Source organism: Misgurnus anguillicaudatus, chromosome 1, assembly GCF_027580225.2.
Source record: "Misgurnus anguillicaudatus chromosome 1, ASM2758022v2, whole genome shotgun sequence".
NCBI lineage: Eukaryota > Metazoa > Chordata > Actinopteri > Cypriniformes > Cobitidae > Misgurnus > Misgurnus anguillicaudatus.
In genome coordinates, this window is record NC_073337.2 from 4,960,540 (window position 1) to 4,980,443 (window position 19,904).

At 40.9% G+C, this 19,904-nt stretch overlaps 1 protein-coding gene across 1 annotated transcript in view; it reads right to left on the reverse strand.

Annotated features, from left to right (window-relative positions):
- utp20 (UTP20 small subunit processome component) overlaps nt 1-19,904 on the reverse strand; it is a 34,119-nt gene that overhangs the window by 2,475 nt on the left and 11,740 nt on the right. The window contains exons 22-58 of the mRNA XM_055191443.2: nt 19,397-19,570; nt 19,190-19,280; nt 18,839-18,924; nt 15,041-15,166; nt 14,786-14,952; nt 14,180-14,388; nt 13,905-14,048; nt 11,247-11,326; nt 10,796-11,040; nt 10,574-10,718; nt 10,381-10,468; nt 10,090-10,233; nt 9,954-10,007; nt 9,711-9,863; nt 9,478-9,633; nt 9,262-9,402; nt 9,023-9,160; nt 8,159-8,298; nt 7,986-8,071; nt 7,597-7,907; nt 7,250-7,389; nt 6,781-6,937; nt 4,748-4,846; nt 4,498-4,665; nt 4,252-4,418; nt 4,037-4,178; nt 3,580-3,696; nt 3,328-3,498; nt 3,107-3,235; nt 2,888-2,998; nt 2,685-2,764; nt 2,523-2,592; nt 1,754-1,936; nt 1,541-1,672; nt 1,328-1,460; nt 1,060-1,247; nt 906-977 (exon numbers count right to left, since the gene is read on the reverse strand). Of these exons, the coding sequence (XP_055047418.2) occupies nt 906-977; nt 1,060-1,247; nt 1,328-1,460; nt 1,541-1,672; nt 1,754-1,936; nt 2,523-2,592; nt 2,685-2,764; nt 2,888-2,998; nt 3,107-3,235; nt 3,328-3,498; nt 3,580-3,696; nt 4,037-4,178; nt 4,252-4,418; nt 4,498-4,665; nt 4,748-4,846; nt 6,781-6,937; nt 7,250-7,389; nt 7,597-7,907; nt 7,986-8,071; nt 8,159-8,298; nt 9,023-9,160; nt 9,262-9,402; nt 9,478-9,633; nt 9,711-9,863; nt 9,954-10,007; nt 10,090-10,233; nt 10,381-10,468; nt 10,574-10,718; nt 10,796-11,040; nt 11,247-11,326; nt 13,905-14,048; nt 14,180-14,388; nt 14,786-14,952; nt 15,041-15,166; nt 18,839-18,924; nt 19,190-19,280; nt 19,397-19,570 (5,137 nt within the window). The remainder of the gene's footprint in view (nt 1-905; nt 978-1,059; nt 1,248-1,327; nt 1,461-1,540; nt 1,673-1,753; nt 1,937-2,522; nt 2,593-2,684; nt 2,765-2,887; nt 2,999-3,106; nt 3,236-3,327; nt 3,499-3,579; nt 3,697-4,036; nt 4,179-4,251; nt 4,419-4,497; nt 4,666-4,747; nt 4,847-6,780; nt 6,938-7,249; nt 7,390-7,596; nt 7,908-7,985; nt 8,072-8,158; nt 8,299-9,022; nt 9,161-9,261; nt 9,403-9,477; nt 9,634-9,710; nt 9,864-9,953; nt 10,008-10,089; nt 10,234-10,380; nt 10,469-10,573; nt 10,719-10,795; nt 11,041-11,246; nt 11,327-13,904; nt 14,049-14,179; nt 14,389-14,785; nt 14,953-15,040; nt 15,167-18,838; nt 18,925-19,189; nt 19,281-19,396; nt 19,571-19,904) is intronic.

Genomic DNA, 19,904 nt, shown 5'->3' on the forward strand with positions numbered 1-19,904 from the left:
ATTTTTTTTTAACCAAAATGTCATTACCAGCACAGTCATTACCAGCACAAAACATAATTTTGCCAATAAATTGTGTATAAATAACAAAAGCATCCTACAATTATACATTTCTGACAATGTTGGACAGTCTAAATGATCACTATTAAAAAGTTTTGATTTATGGCATTCACTTAAATAAGCATATTCCAAACCAGGGTAGATTGATAAATCAGAAATTTTGATATGTAAATGACTATAATTCATCTTGCAAGTAAAGTTCAAGATAAATTAGATTCCATGTGAAACCACAAAATGTTTTAATAGCACTGATTTATCATTTAAGTTTTATGTTTTACATATATTTGATGATGTGATGGTAAAGACACATTTACTTGACATAGTTAAGAAAATGGCAAAAAAATCATATATTCCCTTATCTTATGGTCTCAACCAAACTCATAACATCGCTCCTGACTTAAGGACTGATCATTTGATGTATACCAATTAGTCAAATTTGGAATTTTAATTTAAAAAATGGCAGCAACCCAATTTGGCCCTTAATCTGAGAAATACCCTTAAACTGTTTACACCAGTTTTATTTTTCTTCTGTGGATTAAAGATGAGAGTATTTCGTTCAATAGGTATTGGTTTTTGGGCTGTGAATAGTCATTGGGATGCTTTTGGGCTAGTTTTGATTGTCCATTTGGGATGGTTCTGATACGCGAATCTGGCAACCCTGGCTGTGTGCTTGCGCAGACGTTCGGTTCGGATTCTGTAGAATGTACATGTAAACGAACATTTTAATCAGATTGCAATCATTAGGGTGCACGTAAACTGTATCGTCGTAACCTTTAATCGGATTGACAAAATGTTGTGCATGTAAACATAGCCTTTGTTGCTCAAGCTGGATTGGTTAGATTTCCTACCTGCTCCCCAGAAGCAACATCCAGGAACTTTGACTGCAGTTGGTAACAGAAAGATAAGACCAGCTCTCTCATCTAAACCATAGTGAAGAAATTATAACGTAAGACATGAGTTCAATCTTATGATGTGTACATTTGATGCATTTAGGTTCCTTGCCTTCTTATCCAGATTGCTGGAGAGAAAAACGGCAGCCACAGACTGTTTGTTTTTTTGGATGTTGTCCTGAGACCTCCACAATGTAAGAAGATCCTCTGGTTTATGAGCAGCAAACAACAAACCAAAGATTTGGGATGCAGTCAGCCACACCCAAGAGTGAGGGTACCGCAGATGTGAATCAATATGACCTGGAGAGAGATGATATAAAGATGACATTGATCTCTCAGGTTATTTCAGTTTAAAGAATTTTATTTATGAATATTCGCACCCCAGATGTTCTCGAGCAGGTCGGCAGGTTTATGGAGCTCCAGAAAACTGCAATCTTTGATGAGTTTGACGACAAGAGTGAGATAACCGAACAGCAACCGGTCTGCAGCCTTCTCATCCTCCTCTTCCTCGATCTGATCAAATCAACAAATCAATCAATAAACGAAAACACATTTAAATAAAACACGTTTAAATGCACAAAAGCAGTGCTCACATCTTCAAAGTTGGTTGTGTGGATCTCTCTCTCTATCAGGGGTATCAGGGCATCGAGCCTTCGGGTAAACTTTTCTCCTTCCACCTCTACGAAAAGCCCACACATCTGAGTTCCCAGTCGCCGTAGAGCCATCTACAATATTGCCCACACACAAATGGTTAAAGCTATTACGTTCAACTCAGGAGAAAAAAATCAAAGGTTAGTCTTACTGACCTTCTCGCCTGTTAGCCAGCTGTTGACGAGATTAAACATGGAATTCTGATGCTGCGCATCCAATTTATTCAACAGTGACTTGACCGCCAGGGCAGCCATCTTTTTACAAGATGCCGAATCATCGTTCAATATCGTTAATGACAACGGCACGAAAAACAGGCCGCAGTGCTCGTGCAAAATTTTCTGTAAGGAAAACAAACAAAAAGCATTCATCTTAAAGTATTGTTAACTTTACAATTCACCATTCTCTATGCTTTCATTGACTCATAAAAACAAAGTTTTGGCTAATGTATCTTTAAATGCTGTAAAAATACAGGGATATGCAATTGTGGGCAGTCAATGGTCAAAATATATGCACATTTATATATTTCATTTTGACTGACCAATTTTTGTTGCTTCAACTAGAAGTAGAGTCCAATTTTAACGCATATGCAACGGTCCACATACGCGTACACCGCCTGATTTTTGTAAGCGCGTGTACTATGTACACGTAGGTCACGCATATGCGTATATATACAGTATAGGAGATGCTCTGGATTTTGTCGCAATGTGCATGCGTCAAATGTCTGCGTACACGTGCCAAATAAACTATGCTTTGCAAGTCTGTGCATTTGACTGTGCTCATACGCTTCAATACACGTTAAAAAACACAATACTCCAGGCGTTAATTTCCAAACATAGTCTGGGTGGACTGAAAAGAGAGCTGTCTCTTATTATTAATAAGGTTGCCCCTTAAAAAATACGTTTATACAAATAAGCGAGACGATACCTGAGGGAACGTCTGGAAAATAAAAGCCAGCATCTCAAGGGCAGACTGCCTGCCGGTGTCATATTCATAACTGCAAAGAGACAACAAAAATACTTTCATCTGTCGTATACGAAGTAAACACTTATCAAAGATAGACAACAAAATGATATTTTGTAAATGTACCTAATCTGAGCAACAATAAAGTCAAAATGACCCTTCAGTTTCTTCCCCAGTGGATAGTCCATCAGGTACTTCAGGTAGATCTGTAGCAAAAACAGAAGACATTTTTACCCATAAGCCACTCAAAACCATACGACGAAAGTACAACTTCCTAAACAATTTTAATTTTAAAGTGAAGATTAGGAAAGATAATGTTAACCGCATACCTGTCTGCATCGTATGCGGACCTGTTCGTGGTTCCCGTTGATGGAGAGCTTGGCCACCTTCTTCATCACGTCCTCCATTTCCGGCACCACCAGTTTTCTGGAGAGGATCGCCTACAGGACAAACAGAGAGAGTCAAGCTTTAACTCTGGACAATAATGCTCAGGATGGACAGCACAATAATGAAAAATAAAAAAGTCAGATTATCTGGGTTAAACTTACCCTTAAAAGTCCAAATGCAGTGGCTCGTCGAGAGCTATCATAAATGTCCTCCTCGGCGTATCCCAGAAGCACCTGCAGCTGAGTTTCGGATATATGCTGCGTAGCACTCTTCACCAAAACAGTAATGGCCTACCAATAACAAAAAAACATATAAGGTTTATTCACATTTACAGTCCAAAAAAAGGATGTAGACATCTTGTTAAAGAGGAGGAGTCTGATACCTTGAAGCACGTTTGGACCAGTTGAAAGTTCTCGCCTCGGGCGGCTCCCACTTTGCTGTAGTCCTTCAACAGAACAAAGAGCTGTTTGGTCAGCTGGTCGAAATTCTGCTCCACAGCAGGCAGAGGGAACTTCAGGATCCAGATGAAGGCCTGCAAGGCTTCTGAAATGACCTGCAGGGCACAGGAGAGTGTTACAATAAATCTATCAAATAGTTTTCACTGAAATACTCAAAGTCGCAGAAAATCTCAGACCTTCACGTGCATAGAGTTAACACAGTCCAGCAGGAGAGAGACGAACGGATCCAACATCTCGATTACTGACGGGACAGATGAGTTCACCTTTGAAGACCTCAGACTGCAGTGGAGTAACTGTGAGAAATGAATGTGAAGTCAATGAGAAAACACATGCAAACATAATGCATATGATTATAATATTTGTAATGCTCCAGTGCATGTGAAGTAAGCCAGTAGCCGTCCTAATTTTGTTAACTATTATGCTTACAAGAAGCTCTCATCCACAATGTTAAAAGATACTAAAAGATGACACTTAATCACATTACATTTATGCATTTGGCAGACACCTTTATCCAAAGCGACTTGCAGTGCCTATTCTTCATATTTTTCAGGATCTAACCCATGATCTTTGCACTGCTCATGCAATGTTTTACCAACTGAGCTATAGGAACACTTAAAGGTTATATTGACTTACGCTAAGACCTGTTTCCACCAGGATGTGCGTGTTGGTTTTGCTATTAATGGCGGCTTTCACTCCGCCCCTCTTTGGGGTCGGCATCAGCAGCAAGCAGCTGGGCGGAGGCAGCCGGGGATCTGGAGGTGGAAGGACCTTCTCTCTGGAAAAAGATTAAATTGTTTAAAACCGGTTATGCTGGTAACATTTGTGCGTGCACGTGTAGAGTATCATACTTGTTTTTGCTGGTGATGAGTGGAAGGCTTTGGCTGATGAGGCCGTGGCTGAGCAGTAGGATGGATTGAGGGCTCATGCTCTCATTGAGCAGAAGACCAGACACGATTCTCCTTAAAACAGCATGCACTCGCCTCGACACCTTTAAACTGGCTGTGTTCTCCAGTATCTGAAAAAAACCCAAATGAAATCTCTTTGATATTCGCCTTTTGAGAAACTATTAGATTCTGTTGTCTGCTGTCCTTTACCTCTTTGAGCGGGAGGACGAGATGAACGACGCGCTCTTGACTGCAGAAACGCGCCAGTAACTCGTACGAGTCTGAGCTTTTGCTGTGCCGGGCCTCCATCAGTTTGGAAGCGATCCCTTTGACGTCCTTTTCCTCAGCGACGGCTCCAAACAGCTCATTGTTGAAGATCTGGTTAAGGCAGAGCGAGTTAAAAAAAAATCCCAATCTACGGCTGTTTACATTGAAAGATGATACTGATGGTGTCATATACCGAGATGAGCATGTCCATGCATGGATCAAGATCTCCTCCGGTCAAGGTTGGGGTCAGGATGGAGAGTAAATGGTACACGGTGAAGGTCAGCACATGGACCTAAAAAAAACAACAATTACATATTGCTTTAGGGCTGGGCGGTATGACAGTATAATCCGTTACCGTGAAATAAAATGTCAGATGTAACAGATTTTTCTATTCCATGTATTCCACGGAATGTAAATAAGTGGGCGTGGCTAACTCGGGAGCCACACGTTAGACTGAGTGTGATGGAGAAATGTTTAAAGTAATCCACTTCAATAATCCATAGCATAATTTCTGTAATTTCATAATAAGCGCCAGTGAATCCATCGCAGGTCTCTCTGTCCTTGTGCAGAGGTCTCTCGAATAAAGAAAGCACTTTTGGCACATACCGTACTTTCCGGTCTAAAAGGCGCGTTTTTTTCATAACTTGGCTGGTGGAATAACAAATATGCGAACTTCACGCTAGTTGGCTTGTTCGGTTAATTTAGCCTATTCAATCTTCTAGGTAAGTTCTGTATGTTATGGTTTATCGTAAATGACTGATAATATTACTTTAACGTACAGATATCTATTCAGCCTGCTGTTCTGTCTGATATTGTTTAGTTGAATAACTTGCCTTTCCAGATTAAATGTCTGTTCTTCAGCTTGGATTTTGTAAAATAATTTTCTAAATAAACGCCACATATAGTCCACTGTGACTTATATATGTTTTTTTGTCTTAATGACGCATTTTTGAATGATGCGGCTTATACCGGGTGCGGCTTAGAGTCCGGAAAATACGGTAATGCTAATATGAACTTTTCAGAAATTTGTGCAAGCTAAGACAAAACTCCTGAAGCTATGTAGTTTGATGCCCCATTTGCTCATAGTACAATCATCTTTGATCAGAAAGAAAAGAAAAAGATGCACCGGTTAAGGTCTAATAGAAAGTAAACAGCGACAAGACCTTAAAACGGACTTCCTGGTCATCACATCATAGCACCTTTCATATTTATAATATCCATAACTACAGATCCGTCTCTCATATACAGGTATTTATCCTGCCTATGGGTTTGTGGATATATTCATACTTGTTCACGTTAAATTTTGCCTATATTTAATGTACTGCAGGGCTCATGCAACCTAATTTCTCAATGGTGCGACTTAAACAAATCTCAGGTCGCACCAAAAAATTGGGTGCACCTAAGAAAAAAAATTAGGCGCATCAGTGCAACCAGTCCAAAAAGTTAGTGTAGAGCCCTGCTATAGCTTTAATTGTCTCTATAAAATAAATGATTCAAAGGGGACATTTCACAAGACTTTTTTTAAGATGTCAAACAATTCTTTGGTGTCTCCAGAGTACATATGTAAAGTTTTAGCTCCAAATATCATATAGATAATTAATTATAGCAAATTAAAACTGTCACTTTGTAGGTGTGTGCAAAAATTTGCAGTTTTTAGGTGTGTTCTTTAAATGCAAATGAGTTGATATCTGTACTAAATGGGAGTGCAGTGGTTGTATAGTGCAGATTAAGGGGTGGTATTATCCCCTGCTGACATCACAAGGGGAGCCCAATTTCAATGAGCTATTTTTTCACATGCTTGCAGAGATTGGTTTACCAAAACTAAGTTACTGGGTTGATCTTATTCACATTTTCTAGGTTGATAAAAGCACCGGGGACACAATTATAGCACTTAAATATGGAAAAAGTCAAATTTTCATGGTTTGTCCCCTTTAAAAACAAGTTTTTGTCTATCAAGACTTGGCATTTTCACTTTAAGTCAGCCATATTTTAAAATTGTGGTGCGCATTTAGTTAAAAGCTATAGCGAGTGGCAAATTTCTGCATATTTTTATATTCCAAAAACAATATAAACTGAAAAGCATATATGCCGTGAAATATAACGTTATGGTAAAATAAAATTATTCATTTTGTGAAATGGATTTTTGGTCATACCGCCCACCCCATCTTATAATATCAAAACATACTGAAATCATACACTTGTTGCAAACTTAAAGAGCAATCTAACCTGATAGCCTTTCATCAGGACGGCCTGCATCTCTTTGAGAAGATAATGAAGGTACTGATGTCCGAGGGTCTCTATGATCTTCACCAAAGTGCTTCGAGCGATATCACGGATCTCCTGGAAACGGCTCTTCAGGTGAACGCACACTTTTAGCAAAACACTAAACAAATGCAGATTACAAATGGTTACAAAAGCAACAATGAACACAGACCCTCTTCCTCAAACACGTAAAAGTTGCCAAATGTTTTTGAATTCAGTAGATATCAACAAAAGTGAAATTTTACCAAACCTGAAACCCCGACAATATTCAACATCAACTAATATGCTACACACTATATCCAATGCAAAGTGTGTGTGTGCGTGTGTTTGCTGAGGTTGAACCACAACCCTTGTGTCGCTAGCACAATCAAAGTCCCTTTAAGCAAGTGGTGCGCTACTAGGGGGCCATGTTTGGGCACATTCAGTTGCTTACCCTGGCAAGTTTTCCTCCATGATGTCCTGCGGCAGAGTCTTCATGAGTTGAACCACAGCAAAGGCGATGGGCACTCTGAGCACTTCATCATCTTTTACTTCCTTAGACTTCACAGACTTGTGTTCATCATCCCGTTTCACCTGTAATACATAAACAACAGCACTACAGCTTTACCACAGAAGCAGAGCAAGACATGAGCATGAAGATAACTAAAGGATAGATTAGTTGTTTGTAGATGTAGATGTTTACTCTAAGCTCGCTCGCTGTACAGGCCCTTTAAATTGAAAAGGATTTTTATCGTTCAACTGAAAAAAGTGATCCCATATGCAGAGTGAGTGTGGTCAGACCTTGGCAGTGAGGCACTTGTGAAGTTTCGGCAGGACGCTCCTGGTGACTGTGTTATGAATGGAGGCAAGGAGAGTCTCCAGATCTTCCTGACTCTGTGGAAGACCACTGCTGACAACAGGGGGCGCCGTCTTCGCCTGACTCTCTTTGCCCTTTTTTGATTTGACAGAGCCTTGTGTCTCTGCATCCATGGCATCCGTTGCCGTGGAAGCAGCTGCATCCTCCGTTTCCATTGCATCCTCAGCATCGCTTTCGTCCGTCTCCACGGTTTCGGCCACCTCATCCTCAGGCTCTTCCTCTACTGCACTTTGTTCTGATACAAAGCAACCATGATTGAGTTAATTGTGCATCATGTACAGGAAGTATAAGGTGAATGTTATGACAAACTAACCTGTCTTCCTGTTTTTGGCAGCCTCGATTTCTTTACTGAGAGTTTTGTGGTCAAAGTGGAACGCCTCTAGAACGGTCACCAGCAAGCTATGATGACAAACAGAGTCAGGCAATGATTATACTTCATAACAAAGAAAAGAAATCGACAAAAGCACACAATCCATTGTCCAGTACCTGACAGCCAGTTTCTGTTCTGTTATTCCCGTATGTAGTACATGGACGAAATGTTTCAGGTAAAATAAATACTTGGACCAGGTCAGACGTCTGCACACGGCACCGATCAGCTCCACTGTGGCCGTTGTCATAGGTTCATACTGAGAAGAGTTACAATTAATCAGTTTAAAACCAACACCGGTGACGAAAAGAAAAGTAGGAATGCACCGAATGTTCGACAACCGAAACTATATAGCAAAAATTTGAAACATGTCGGCAGTGCATTTTAACTCATTCACCGCCATTGACGAGTTATCTCGTCAATTATGAGTTAATATTTAACTAATAAATATGCCTTTCTGGACGAATTTCAAAGTGAAAGTGTAATACCGCTTTCATCCAAACCGAATTTATCAAAAACAGAAGTTAAAAAGATTTAATGATTTATTTTAACTGCCTTTATGTTTGATAGTCATTCTAAGTCTGATCTCTAACATAAATTCCTTTACAAAAACGCATTTTTTTAAGCTTTTTGCTCAAAATGCTGTATTTTTGAAGAGAAATATCCATATTTCAGTGGTCAAATTAAGTGGAAAAACTAAATATATAATGAAACGTTTTTTCCCCATTTTGTTTGTTTGTTTATTGCTTGTTTGAAAGCAGAGGGTGTGTTCTTTAATTTTATATAATTTGTATGTTTATATATTTATAGAAGATAATTTTTCCTGCAAGGAATTTTGTGAAACTTTTGTTAAAATCACAAAAATGCAGGTGGGCAACTTTTCTCAAAAAGGCTGGCGGTGAATGAGTTAAAGATGCTATTTCCGGCTGAATAGTTTTGGTTGCTGAACATAAAATTTTCAAAAAGATAAAATGGAAATAAACCTTCAGCAGTTTCTCGTCATACAGAGTGATCATGGCATAAGGCATGATGTAATTTTGCATGGAGCGTGATGACATCACAATCGTGCCGTCGGTCAGCTGCTTGGCGAACTTCCGGAGTGCTCGACCTCTCCTGTGTATCTGAAACACGCGCAAACAATATCAGACAAGCATTTGGACTTTTCAATTTTCCCATTTTGCCCCTTACTGATGGACGGCGAAAGCTAGCGTCCCGATATTACCTGGATGTGTTTCATATGCTCAAAGAAATCCGACTCCGGATCGTTGTAATCCGTCAGCTGAACCAAGTCACGAAACTCTGATCGGTTCGGGAAGATCTTGATGAGACAGGCCAGGACTGTAGTGTATTCACTTCTTATGCTCTAAAAACAAAACGGAGACCGTAAAGTTAAAATGTATTGAGTCAAGCATAAGACCAAAATGTTGTATGTTCGTACCTCAGCCTTGTTTTTTAAACCCTTGCGCACTGCATCTAGTATTGTGTACTGCACGATCTCTTTGTAATCCGCCTCTGGGCATCCGACCGCAGCGAGCTGCGCTATTACCGTTGATAGGCACATGGTAGCGCAGTCGGCTAAAGACATATCTCCGATCTGAGAAAAAAAAACTGCATTCAGCAAACTCAAATCAGGTACCAAATACACCCAAATAAAAAAAATCTGTATATCACCTGTATTGAATGAAAGCAGTTGTGCATGACAGCGTTCAAGTATTTCAGATCTAGCGTGCTCATCTCTTTAATAAACTTGGTGGCCTTCTGGAAAGCCGTCAGTCGAGCATCAAAGTGAATCTCATCTAGATGTCGGCTGTCGAACGAGTTGAGCTGGAGAGCGGATCAAACATGGAGAGAGAGACAGTCAAACATGAGGATGGTTGAACAAAGAAAGCTGCTTTCTGATTGGCCAATTCTTACCTGAATGACAACATCTGTGATGTACGTAAGATTGCCGTCCATGTCTGACAGGGTCTGTGTGGAAAGCAGAGGTCCATGAGGAGGGGTTTAAAGAGGAATGCGAATGTTTTGATGTACGAAATGAGTGAAAACCGACCTTGAACACCTCACACAGAGCTTGACGTGGAAGTTTGTTGTGGATGATGGAAAAAAGTTTACTGAGGGGTTTGAGAAATACGGCGGGCTCCGAACACTGACGGAGTAAGTTCTGTACCGTACCCAGGATGTCCAGCTCAGTTTCCTAAAGGAGAAATTTATTGTTTGAAAAGTTTTACAATGAACTATTTAAAAACAATTATAAAAATAATCTGACCAAGCTCTGACACATCTTAAAAAAAATCTTTCTGGGCCAATTTTAATGGATTGATAACCGTTTTCTTTGACGCACCTGAGCAGTATTTGGCTTTTGAAGGTAAGGCAGAAGTAAAGTGATAAGCATTGAGCTCTGTTCCTGATCGGTCACAAACCTGCTGATCCTGAAACAGGACAAAACCACATAAACAAAACCGTTTCACCACAAAACATAAAGCAGAAGAACCGTTAGGACGCCCGTGTGTATGAACAGAAACAGATGGACTTACTTGGATAGGATGTTGAGCTCTTTATTAACTTGAGGTCTGAACTTTTTCTTCTTGAGCCGTTCAGAGTTCTTCACAACTCCGCTGAGATATCGGAGCAGCGCGGGAATGTGAGGAAGCAGCAGGCGGCAACCGACAGTCAAAGAGTCTGGAGAGACATCAAAACAAGATTACGTCGAACGAACCCAACGCGTGTATAACCCCCGACCCGTCGACTCTCAGTACCTGCGATGTCACTAGCGATGTCAGAGCTTTGGTCGGGCTCCGGGATCACGCAGTTGTTTACGATCAGCTCGGACTCGCTCTCCATGGGTTCGAAGTTCGGAGTGGTCAGCAAACACTCGGCTATGTCCATCACCATGGTCACAGTGTTGGGAGACACATTTTTGGCGGACAACAGAGCAAAAACATTGCGCAGAACGTCACACTCGGGGTGGCCTGACCTCTGCTTAGCAAGCAAAGGAAAAAACCTGAAAGAGACATTTAGTAGATGATTTTATCTATACATTTTGTCAGTATGTCTGCTCTGTTGGGATCGAACCCATGACCTTTTGCACAAATTAATGTGATTTTATTTTTATTTCAATTTACGCTAAAATATGTTCTTTACAAGCTAGTAAGCCAACTAAAGTAAGATAAAGCAAACTCTTAAGCGTGATGATGTGAATAAAGTCACCTGGGGTTTTGGCTCCACACATGTATGAGCTTCAAGAGGGGTGTGGGTGCATAAGTGCTTTCAGTCGGCAGACGACACACCTGATAACCAAAACACATACAGAAATTTGCATCACTATCATTAAAAACTTGATCAGCCCCCTTTCATGTACTGTCGAAAAACTGACCCAAATTTAAAAGATGGTACAAATGCAAATGAACACTGCTTGTGGTCTTCATTTCTGTTACTTAAATAAAACAAGCTGTTATCATTCCAGTAGAAGTACATGAAGACAACCCTACTGAAAAGATGAGCTAAACTGGTTGGCTGGTTTTAGCAGGTCTCCCAGGCTGGTTTTAGCTGGTGTAGCAGTCTGGTTTTAGAGGGGTTTGGGACACTTTTTAGCTAATCAAATTGGTCTTAGCTAGTCAGGATGGGAGATCAGCTGACCCACCAGCTTGGTCAGACTAGAAAAAACATCTTAAACCAGTTTACTTCCATCTTAAACCAGGTAAGACCAGTCAACCAGCTTAGCCAAGCTTTTGGAGACTTTATTAGCTGGTCAAGTTGGTCTTAACAAGTCAGGCTGGGAGATCAGCTTAACCATCTTTTCAAAGACCATCTTAAACCAACTACTTTCATCTTAAACCAGGTAAGACCAGTCAACCAGCATAGTCAAGCTGACCAAATTTGCAGCCTGGCTTTAACTGGTTAAGCTGGTGTAGCAGGCTGGTTTTAAAGGGGTTTGGAGACTTTATTAGCTGGTCAAGTTGGTCTTAGCTAGTCAGGCTGGGAGATCAGCTGACCCACAAGCTTTTCCAGGCTAGGAAGACCATCTTAAACCAGCTACTTTCATCTTAAACCAGGTAAGACAAGCCAACCAGCATCGCCAAGCTGATCAACCTTGCAGCCTAGTTTTAGATGGTTAAGCAGACTGGTTTTAAAGGGGTTTTGGAGACTTTATTAGCTGGTCAAGTTGGTCTTAGCTAGTCAGGCTGGGAGATCAGCTGACCCACCAGATTTTTAAGGCTAGAAAGAACATCTTAAACCAGCTACTTTCATCTTAAACCAGGTAAGACCAGCCAACCAGCATTGCCAATCTGATCAACCTTGCAGCCTAGTTTTAGATGGTTAAGCAGACTGGTTTTAAAGGGGTTTTGGAGACTTTATTAGCTGGTCCAGTTGGTCTTAGCTAGTCAGGCTGGGAAATCAGCTGACCCACAAGCTTTTTGGGCTAGGAAGACCATCTTAAACCAGCTTCTTTCATCTTAAACCAGGTAAGACCAGCCAACCAGCATAGCCAAGCTGACCAACCTTGCAGCCTGGTTTTAGCTGGTTAAGCTTGTGTAGAATACTGGTTTTAAAGGGGTTTGGAGACTTTATTAGCTGGCCAAGTTGGTCTTAGCTAGTTAGGCTGGGAGATCAGCTTAACAATCTTTTCAAGGCTAGAAAGACCATCTTAAACCAGCTACTTTCATCTTAAACCAGGTAAGACCAGTCAACCAGCTTAGCCAAGCTGGCCAACCTTGCAGCCTAGTTTAAGCTGGTGTAGCAGGCTGGTTTTAAAGGGGTCTTAGAGACTTTTATTAGCTGGTCAAGTTGGTCTTAGCTAGTCATGCTGGGAGATCAGCTTAACCATCTTTTCAAGGCTAGAAAGACCATCTTAAACCAGCTACTTTCATCTTAAACCAGGTAAGACCAGCCAACCAGCAAAGCCAAGCTGACCAAATTTGCAGCCTAGTTTTAGCTGGTTAAGCAGACTGGCTTTGAAGGGGTTTGGAGACTTTATTAGCTGGTCAAGTTGGTCTTAGCTAGTCAGGCTAAGACTTAGCTAGATGGTTAAGCAGGCTTTAAACCAGTCTGCTTAACCATCTAAAACTAGGCTGCAAGGTTGATCAGCTTGGCGATGCTGGTTGGCTGGTCTTACCTGGTTTAAGATGAAAGTAACTGGTTTAAGATGGTCTTTCTAGCCTTGAAAATCTGGTGGGTTAGCTGATCTCCCAGCCTGACTAGCTAAGACCAACTTGAGCGGCTAATAAAGTCTCCAAACCCCTTTAAAACCAGTCTTCTACACAAGCTTAACCAGCTAAAGCCAGGCTGCAAATTTGGTCAGCTTGGCTAAGCTGGTTGACTGGTCTTACCTGGTTTACGATGAAAGTAGCTGGTTTAAGATGGTCTTCCCAGCCTGGAAAAGCTGGTGGGTCAGCTGATCTTCCAGCCTGACTTTCTAAGACCAACTTGAGCAGCTAATAAAGTCTCCAAACCCCTTTAAAACCAGTCTGTTACACCAGCTAAAACCAGGCTGGTTTTAGCTGGTTAAGCTTGTGTAGAAGACTGGTTTTAAAGGGGTTTGGAGACTTTATTAGCTGCTCAAGTTGGTCTTAGCTAGTTAGGCTGGGAGATCAGCTTAACCATCTTTTCAAGGCTAGAAAGACCATCTTAAACCAGCTACTTTCATCTTAAACCAGGTAAGACCAGTCAACCAGCTTAGCCAAACTGACCAACCTTCCAGCCTGGTCAAGCTGGTTTAAGCCAGCTTAAAAAGTGTCCCAAACGCCTTTAAAACCAGCCTCCTCAGAGCTGGTCTTTTCAATCACAGGATGTACAGATGGGCCTATGAGTGTTTGTCTTTGACAACATTGGTCTTGACTGAATTAAATGTTCTCTATTTACGCTTACCTGAGGCCACACCACCGCTTCAAAAACAGCATCCAACTCATCCGCAGTGAAACTGTAAGACTCAAAGCCATCGAAGAAGTCCTGCACACGCAGAACCCCCAGACGACGCAAGTTCTTCAGTGGGTTGAGGCAACCAGGCTTCAACTACAGGAACACAAAGAATAACCAGACATCTCAGTCTCAACCAACATATAAAGTAAAAACTGCTGAGAAATAACACATCTGCCCTGTAAAAGGAACTCTCCCCGAGTTTTTCATATGAAGATGTTCATCACCTGTTCCCTTTGATCCAGTACAGATGACACAGAGGCTGTGAGGCAGAGCAGAATCTGCAGGACTTTGGGCAGGTAGATGTGGATGAGATGACCCAGTTTATGGATGAGGACATCTATGACGTTAAGCAGACTGTGCTGTCGACCCAGAGGGAGAACAGCGGACAGGTTTGTCTCTGCTACGGTCCGCTCCACCGCAGCCAGACACGCTCCTGATCAACAGCAGAAAGAGGAGTGAGAAAGATGCCCAATGAAGTTTTGAACTATCGTCAGGGATCGGACATGTTCTTGGCTTTAGTTTCATATACTTAGTGTTTGAAACATGATGCCTGGATACTTAGATCTGTTAGTATTTATTGTGTTTTTGTGCCTGACTCTCTGACTTTTGTGTGCAAGTTGATTAAATTACACACCTAATTCAGCAATCAGTTTCTCGGTTTGTTAGTAACTATATTTGTCAGTAAATTATAAAAAAATAAATATGAAGTGCTCAGTTTTCTCGATCAAAGATGACTTGAACACAATAACAACTCCCAAGACTTCCAAACTTCCCAGGAGGATTTAGATACAACCATTAGATACAACGCAAGCACCTTCATGTGTGCATACCTTCACTATGATGACGGACAGGTTCCAGCAGAAGATCTATAAACATGCCCATCTCCTCCGGCTGACATCCGGCCAGGAAGCGCAGGACTATGGATGAGCGTGATGCCGTGCCCGCCTTCCCCTGAAACTTATTACCAATCCTGGTGCGCATCCGCCCATACAGAACCCTGCAGAAGCAAATAAACACTCACAGCACCTCAATTACACTTAGAAAGGACACAACGTTATTCACACTTATTACACATGTGAACGAACCTCATAAGCATGGGGATGAGCTGCGGTCGATGTGACGCCTGCACTACAGCTCCTTCCTCTGCGATGTTGAAGTGGACGATCTCGTCTTTGAAATGCTTGTCGTCCAAAAGCCTCTCAAGATTCTCTCTGTAAACGATGACAAATTACGTTAAATTATCATTACAGACATTATCTAGGGGTGAGACTGTGAATTGCAGCCATTGCCTCAGTCCACAGCTCACCCCTCCCTTTGAAAACGCATACTGAAGCTACGGTAGCCAACACAGGACAAACATGTCATCATCTTAGACAACATGGGCACGAAACTCTTTTTGTTCATTTAGGGCTACTGTAAGGAGACCCGTGGTGTATGTAGATAAAAACGGCTCATACTAAATCCGAGTTCAGACTGCACGATTTTCAAAGTAGTCTGGTAACATATCTTTTCATACTGCATGACTATATGGGGTAGCGTTCAGTCACTGCTGTTTTCACACTGCACAACGGATCAGCGACAGGGGGTTTCACACGGCATGACTTTACCATAGGAAGAATCGCAGACAACTTGGTCCCGGTCCGCAAACCACGTCTCACAGCCAAATGCAGGCGAGAAGTGACAAGGAAACAACGCGAGGTCACGCGTGCGAGACCGGAGTTCTAACGTGACACTGCGGATTATTATTAAAAATGGTAGCCCGCAAGAAGCTTACCATAACTGCATATGCGCTCATTTGTAGCGAAAAGAAAAAGAAAAGAAGCCTTTTTCTTAACCAAATCCATGCTTGCTGATATTATGGGCTATAACTTCATAACTCCTCCCTGAACTTCCAGCTACCCTGTAGGTTGCTCTCTCATTGGCTGTAGGTCATGGCCGATGTTATTTTCAGTCAAAACACATTTCACACGGCATGATTTTGAATCGCCGACAGGTCCAGATATTTAGCATGCCAAATATCTCGTCTGCGATTCTCTCAGATCGCGTTTTTGATAATTCACACTGTGTGATTGTCACTCGCGTGCACGAGAACCGATTTGCCTGTGATTTCGGGCATTTGTCGCAGATTTCTCAAAACCTTTATACACAACTGATAATATAGTTATAATATATTGCATTTCTGTCAAGAGATCCTTTTTAAAGTTACACAATGCACATTTAAAAGAAATTTAGTAACATCTCACATGCCATCAAATAGTATTGATGCATTTGGCAGACGCTTTTATCCAAAACAACTTTTAAACAGTGCATTAGAGCAATACGTGTGCTGCATGGGAATCAAACCCATGATGTTTGCACAATACTCTTCCACTACAGCAGGGGTCACAAAATGGCAGACCCCGGTCCAAATCCGGCCCGCAAGAGGCGTCCATCCGGACTGAAAAGCCTTTTGACGCAATGAAATAAATAAATGGCAAATACTTTTAACGTTATTAAAAAATCCTTTTTATGTCAGGTACTTAAAGATCAGCTCAGTAGCGCTATTTGGGTCCTACATTGACCCAGGTTTGAGTGCTGCGCGCCGGCACGAAAAATCACAGACAGATGTGCAGTGAAGAGAGTGCCCACACCAATACAACTTTCGATCACTGAAAAAAAATGGCATTCTCATAAATTAGGAAACAGATTTTTTCGAGGTGGGTGGAAAAATAGGCATTTATTCTTTCTCATTTGCTTGGAGTCTGTTGCGATTGTCAAAAGTGGTAACATTAAACGCTATTACAAAACTAAACATAGACACTTTGAAGAAACTTACCTTCAGCAGTACAAGGTAAGGGTGTGAAAAATAAATGAACTAAAAGCCCAGTCCCACTATGAGCGACCCACACGGGTCCTCACTCACCACCCAAAAACGAGCCTTAAGAGTGTTCACTAAAAATACAGTGGATTTTAGGAAAGCAGAACAAACCCTTTACATATGGGGAAATACTCCATGGATGCTGCATTTTTAGATGGAAAAGAAAGAAATGAACTGATGGGAAAAAATTTAAGTGTTACTGAAAAGGCCAAAGCCATTTCTCCCACTAAAGTTCTCAGTCAGATTATTGTATGCAAGTTAAAATAAATGTAATGTGATTTTTTTAACTAGGAAGATTATGCTTTCATCTTTAAGTTAATCTCAGTTCAACCTGTTTTATTTCATTTTCATTTGAGCTTATTTACACTTTTATGGACTTAAAGGTGCACTGTGTAAATTTTAGCGGTATCTAGTGGTGAGGTTGCGAATTGCAACCAAAGGCTCAGTCCACTGCTCATCTCTTGCTTTTGAAACACATAGAGAAGCTACGGTAGCCGCCACTGGACAAACATGTCATCGCCAGAGACAACTCAATAAAAAAGTTTTTTCCGTTAAGAGCTTCTGTAAAAACATGGCGGCACAAAATGGCGACTTCCATGTAAGGGGACCCTCTGTGTATGTAGATAAAAATTACTCATTCTAAGGTAATTAACACATAACGGTTCATTATGAAAGGTCTTATAACCATAGATATGTATAAAGGCTAGATGTCTCGCCCGCGCTGCTGGCCAATTGAGTGGAACGTCCGCATTTTGGCGGCCATCCCACCACATGACGCTCGCTCACTCGTACCATTGAGTTTTAATGGTACAGGTACTTTTAAATGACCATAACTTGCTTAATTTTTTACCGATTTTCAAACAGTTTGGTTTGATATAAACGTCAAAGATGTACTTATGACACTGCATGCTTATACTAAAAAAATTGAAAAAAATCATGAAACATTTTAAAGCATCCAAAATTATAGCCACATTAATAACGTTTGTAAGAAACCAAGCCGTTTGAAAATTGGTAGAAAAGTTGTGGTCATTTTGAGGTACCTGCACCATAGAAACCTCAGTGCTGCGGGTGAGCGGGCTGCCTGTGGTAAGATGGCCGCCAGGTGATGACATTAGAGACTCCGCCATAACACATCTAGCCTTTATACATATCTATGCTTATAACCCCCGATAATATAGTTTTGGACATTATTTTGCATTTCTGTCAAGAGATTCTTCTAAAAATTACACACTGCACCTTTAAAGGAATAGTCTACCCTTTTGCCATAGGAATGAATGGGTCTAGGCTAAATGCTAACACATTCACAACGCGCTGTACAGTGCACGCATTGAAAAAAGATAGATATGTATTATTCGTCTACATTGAGGTAATAACATAGTTTAATATGGCAAAATGGTAGACTATTCCTTTAAAGGAAAAGTACAAATTAAGAGAGAAAATACATATTAAGAGACATTATTCAGTATACATGCTAACATTACATTTTGTTCAATAAAAGCCAATATTTACACTAATTTCTTTAGTCTTGCGAAAGCCATCAATTTAAGTTTTTACGTGCAGTACACAATTGTCCAGGCCTCGGCTTGGAGGAGGGTTCATTTACTGGACCTCGAGCTATTTTAATTGAAGACCGCTGCACTACAGGATCGCTAAAATGTTTGTTTTAAAGTTAAAAAGCATCACAACAAAGTCTTGTTTAACACACGATGAAAGCTGAAATGTAGCTCACCGAGAGATACTTTCAGGTATTTGTACCTGCACCAAATACAAAAATGTGAACCACTTAGATTTGTGAAATGAATATCATAATAGACTAAAAGACTTCCTGAGGCAACAGCAAGTCCGGTAAAAGTTACATGAAACCCAAGAGCCCTGCTGTAGATACCATCAGTATTTGTACTGGACATAAAGCACTCCATTCAGACCGTGACCTAGTTACTCCATCTCATCCTGAAACAGCGTTATTATCGTCTCTGAAAAAAAAACAAATCTAATGTGGAAAGGTGCTTTGTGCCGGAGGTCTTACTTGTAGGGCAGAATGCTTGGGTCCTTGTATGTCATCAAGCAGTCCAGTGCTATTTTCTGGATTTGTTGGTCTTTATGACACAGCAACTGTGGATTTATAGAAATTTATTATGTAGGTCAGATTAAATTATAATGTATAATGTCTTTGTTCAGCTGAACACAAAGGAAGATAATTCATGCAATGTTTGTAGCCAAACCGTTTTTGAGCTTCCATAGTATTTTTCTTTCCTACTATGGAAGTCAACAGAGCTCCTATTTTCTGCTTAATTACAAAACATCTTCCTTTTAGTGTTTAGCAAAACGAAGAAATGTATACAGGATGAGTAAATGATGACAGGATTTTAAACCCTACCTCTGTGTATAGTTTATTCAAGCTCGGCTCCAGATACAAAGCTTTAGGGTTGGTAAATTTGGAGAAGACCTTCAGGTGAGCGATGAGCTGTCTGCAACAAATACAATGCAGATGTTGACAACAACCAAATGTATCATTCTTGTATATCAGACACGGGCATCTAGCTGAAAGATCTTGAGGTGAATAAAGGATCAGATCACGTCTTACTTGGCTGCTGCTCTTCTTGGCACTTTTCTCTTGAGTGGTTTGGAATCTTCCTCATCTTCTTCCTGCTCCATGTCAGCATCTTCATCTTCACCCATTTCTTGTTCTGAAGATCTGCTCCTCTTTAAAAGGTCTTGGGTAGGAGACACCAGCAGGTCGGCCGGGTAAAACTCGTTACTGTCGGTAAACAAAGACCATTAGGTGGATGCAGGGAAGATGTATTTTTGTAGGCAAAACACTTCCAGTTCAATCATCCTGAGGTCAATGGGTTTTTTTAAAAGGGGTTTTTTGGTTAAACGCCTTAAATAAGATCTAAGGTTAACATAGACCAAAGATATTTTCACATTTTACTCGCAACATAACACACACAAGTAATTCCCGCACTAAGGACTTTTTAAAGCTTTTACGTGTCTTCAAAAGGATGGTTGCTAACAAGTTGCTACATGGGACTACGGACTTTTTTGTCAAAAACAACGCACCATGGACACAATTTTCAACAAACATTCATCCT